Genomic DNA, 4,219 nt, shown 5'->3' on the forward strand with positions numbered 1-4,219 from the left:
TTTTGTTTCTTCACAAACAAGTCTGAGAGTTGTCATTACAATTTACAACATTTCATTAATATCTGAAACAGAATGAATGGCAATGTCAGAGCTAGTGCTGTACACAGTGGCACAGTAACTGTTTGATATTTGAAAGTGAACATTTGATCCATGCAAAGACCACTGCAAAGATGCTCATAATTATGGAGAATTTTTTGAATGATTGTGGAGGACCAGGAGCCCTAGTGAACATACTAGTTTTTCTGTAGGCTTGCTGAGGGCTGAAATTTATTGTAGGTTTGGAAACCTAATCTATGAATTGCATCCTTAGTTGCAGAGGACATAAAACATGAGTTTCATTTACTCCAAGCAGTGTGTTACCATATATCTTCCCATGTAAATCTCACTGGAGGATTCAGAACCGCTCCACTTGCAAGGCATTGAAATGCTCATGACTGAACGTCATGTCACATATCAAATTCAGTGGTAGCATGTCTAAAAGGAGGACATCATCTGCAAGGATAAGCACTGTCATATTTTTGGTAAATTGTCAGTAATTTTAATTTGACTTCAAAGGGGACCAATGGGTTTTGAGAATTTCAGTATTGTGTATTGTCCAGTGTCTATTCTAAAAGTTAAATTTTCTTATATAATTTCTGCTACACCCCATATATTTGTAATCATAAAAATACACATTTGTAGCCATGGCTGTAGATGGAATAACAGTAACAGTTATGATAATCAAATTCATGTTTTGAACACACAGATTTGCTCTTGAATCGAGTGGACACCAATAATCTAAATATTTGAGCTCTTCCAAGTTTTTGCAAACTGTGTGAATGCATGTGGCTTTTTTTTCCGTAAGGCATAATAATTTATTAAGATAAAACAAAAGCCCTGCTGTAATGCAGAAGTACAATCACATGAAGGAGAGGCATTTATTATTAATAAAAAGTCTGTTGTATGTAGCCTACTGCTGGCACAAACAAGGATTTGACATGATTTCTGGAAGAAAGAGCATTTTATTTACTGAGCCACTCAGATGCTGCAGAATACACACATATGGCTATAAACATCAAAATAAGAGCCACAGACAGGTGTTGCACTCTCCCCTTCTCTGTCTGTCTTTTTCCATCTCTTCAGCACTCTCAGTACATTTTGCTGCCTCTTCAATCTCTGCAGTCCCTTCTTGTTTCTCCCTTTGGTTGATTGTAACAGACTGACTGTTGTTGTCTCCTGAAGGGGGGCACACAGTACAGTTAACCTACCAGGCCCCAGGAACCCAGGCCCTCCCTCACATCTCTCCCCTCCTTCAACAGCAGCGAGACACCAGAGGTCCGGCACTTCGCTTGAAAAGGTGAGCCTCCTCTTGTGCCTTAATCCCTAAACCCCTCTGTCTCTGATGCCTGGAGATTCTCTCTTTCAGGATGGAAGGTGAAACAACTACAGATACTACACAGGTACTTTGTCTCTCCTCAAATGGGTACAAACAAAATTCTGATTTGGAGAGATTGTTGCTCAATTTACATGGAAGTACTTTGAAATCTAAACTATAATAGCTAGTGCAATTTATGGTAATTCAAAGAGCATGCAAGGATATATGCAGGAAAAGACAGATCAGTGTTTTTGCACTCCCACTCTCAACTCACTTGAGTTGATCTATAGGCCTTTTTGTTGGCATGTCACAGTAGGAAATACACAGGTAGAAATGAATGAAGGCTGAATTATTGTGCATGCTGGATCACTGTCACAATTGAGGCTTGATGGACACTTGAATAAAACAGCCATCATTAGTCCTTTTCTACTATGACAAGCCAAAATGTCAGATGTGAATGAGGTCTTTGGCAAAGCAGATTTAATTGGATAAAGCATCAGCAGCAAATATTGATCACTTCTCACTTGTGGGCCAGAAAGCCAACAGGTAAGTTCAGAAACTCAACCTAAAATCTACAGCAACAGGGCACTATACTGTTGTTTATTTGTCCTGGTAAACATAAACTTACAATTCATCACCACAGTTATACCAGTTCCCATAATCATGATGTTCGTATTTAAGTGACAATATCCTGTCACTGATGAAGTGACAAAAACACTAATGATGTTTTTTGCAGTGTCATGGGGGTTAAGGTATTAAGATTCCAAAGGTATGCTTATGTTTGGATGATAAAAATACTGAATAAAAAATATTACATAAACTCATTTGAAGAAGTATGTTTAAGTGTACATGAATAAGTTTTACAGTTGGCTTGTGTAGTGAATAGAGCACTTTCAGGGTTATGTTTGTGCATATTTATTTAAAGAGAGATCACCAAATATATCTGTGAATCTTGAACTAATTTTTTTTAACCTGCCGTACTCAAACAAAACCGAATGAAATCCTGATTTCGAATTTTGGTAAGGTACTTTCTGTCATTTTAAGGAAGGATGACCCATCAGACGCTCAAGATAAGTACGCCATGTAAGTCACTGTTAAACAGAAAGTAAGTGTTGAATCCAGATGATTTTATGTTTTGCATTATAAATCATTGTATACCAATTCCTCAATAAATGCAAAAAAAAAAAATCTTGTGTGCTGGTTTTGTGTCCCTCATTACATACATGTTCATACAGGGTAACAATCCAATCCAGTATCACAGCAGATAGTTACAGAAAAACATTGTATTAATGTGGAAGAATTATGAGAATCATTAAATGCAGAATGTGACATTTATTGGGAAGAGAAACATACAATTGATTCCACATTGTTTTGACACAGAAAAGACAAGAAAAAGACGATGAAAACAAGTTTCAGTGCATAAAGACAATGAATGCACATTCTGTAACTGAAGAGGACCTTTTTCCGTTCTATCAATTTTGATGTTTCTTTTGAATTATATATGATGAGCAGTTCAGGAGGTCATGACAGGTGTATAGTAGTATTTCATTTTTAACGTTTTCCCAATTACCCAGTATATTCACTGATGTCTGAAAAAAGACACCCAATATGCATCTGTTGCTCATCACTGCATTCACTGGCTGGGCTTGTCGTCAATGGTGTCGTCCTTCCACATGGGTTCAAGGATGTGATCTGGAACCTTCTCCATTGCAGTCTGACAACATGAACAGAACAAGAGGAGGGGAATAATTTAATTAATTTCTTCCGTTTAGTCCATAGGTCTAGAACAGATAGGGCAGGGCTCTGCAGTGCCTCACCTTTGTCACTTCCATGGCTACACCTTCAGGGAGGTTCCTCTGGATGTATTCGAGGTATGCCTGTGCTGTGCAGCCCGTTAAATGAGACAACTACAAAACGAGAGAAGGGACAAATTAAACCAATTACCTAATCATCATGAACCATTAAGAAGATTGAATAATAACTTAATAACCTTTTGACACAAATGGCCTGTCTAATGGGTTGATTTTAAAGGCACTCACACAGGTGTTCTTACTTGTATGTAATTAGATTTGTGCTCAGACTGACATTGAGTGGAGTTAGGTTAAAAATTAGATAAGGTAAAACTTGATAAGAATAGTACAGGTGTAAGTAGCTCTGCCATAAAAGGTGCAAATTAAACAGGGCTGAAGCTCCTCACCTCAATACACCGGTAGTGCGTCCTCATCTCATACTGGACCCTGTGTTTTTTGAAGATGTGTACTGACTTCAGGAGTGTAAGCCTGTCTATCTCCTTGGGAGGCTCGTAACTGTTGGAGGGGAAAAGCATGATGAAAATGATGGCATTAAGAAAGTTATACAGCAGTTAACAGTCATCATTGTTAGCATACGGCTGCTTCACTAAGACTCACACTTTGCTGATGTTGATGCCCAGCTCTTTAGCTGCCATGGTGGCAAAAAACTCATAGCTGTCCAAGACGGCCCTGTCATGACCTTTGACCAAAACTGACACCCTCTGAAACAGTGCATCAGGCTCTTCTGTGACAGTGATCTGCAAGGAGACATACATGTAAGGAAAGAGGATAGACATGTATGAGTGAAAGTCACACTATAACATTATTTTAATACTGAGCTACAGTCTGAAGTAAATAAAGATATTCTGATAACTTACAGCAGAAGGTGTTGATGAAAACACTGTTGATGTGTGGAAGGAAGTGCTGGATGTCAGAGGGAGATGGGACCTGCAGAGACAGCGGTGAGTCATTTCTGGCATATTAACGATCTTTGTCAGAATGCAAAGTCCAGCACAAACGCTTCTGTAACTGTGAGACAACTGTTCCTGGTTGTTTTTGCCCTTTGGCTTCACAC

General features: G+C 38.6%; 1 protein-coding gene across 1 annotated transcript; it reads right to left on the bottom strand.

The window, feature by feature from the left end:
- Window positions 1-2,666: 2,666 nt before the first annotated feature.
- On the bottom strand, window positions 2,667-4,176 carry LOC111668236 (small ribosomal subunit protein uS10m-like). Its single transcript, XM_023424247.2, has 5 exons — window positions 4,023-4,176; window positions 3,763-3,902; window positions 3,552-3,660; window positions 3,172-3,261; window positions 2,667-3,068 (listed from the first exon to the last, which is right to left on the bottom strand). The coding sequence occupies exons 1-5, from the start codon at window positions 4,122-4,124 to the stop codon at window positions 2,988-2,990; spliced, it is 522 nt and encodes a 173-aa protein (XP_023280015.1). The 5' UTR covers window positions 4,125-4,176; the 3' UTR covers window positions 2,667-2,987.
- Between the last annotated feature and the right edge of the window lie 43 nt (window positions 4,177-4,219).

The sequence above is a fragment of the Seriola lalandi genome, unplaced genomic scaffold (genome assembly GCF_002814215.2).
Source record: "Seriola lalandi dorsalis isolate HSWRI2012SDOR001 ecotype SW California unplaced genomic scaffold, Sedor1 jcf7180002003965, whole genome shotgun sequence".
Taxonomy (NCBI): domain Eukaryota; kingdom Metazoa; phylum Chordata; class Actinopteri; order Carangiformes; family Carangidae; genus Seriola; species Seriola lalandi.

Coding starts and splice junctions, on each gene's coding strand:
- LOC111668236 (XM_023424247.2), bottom strand. CDS start 4,124: ATGCCAGAAATGACTCACCGCTGTCTCTGCAGGTCCCATCTCCCTCTG. Junction 3,903..4,022: donor TTTCATCAACACCTTCTGCT/GTAAGTTATCAG, acceptor GTCTCCTTGCAG/ATCACTGTCACAGAAGAGCC. Junction 3,069..3,171: donor TAGCCATGGAAGTGACAAAG/GTGAGGCACTGC, acceptor TCATGTTGTCAG/ACTGCAATGGAGAAGGTTCC.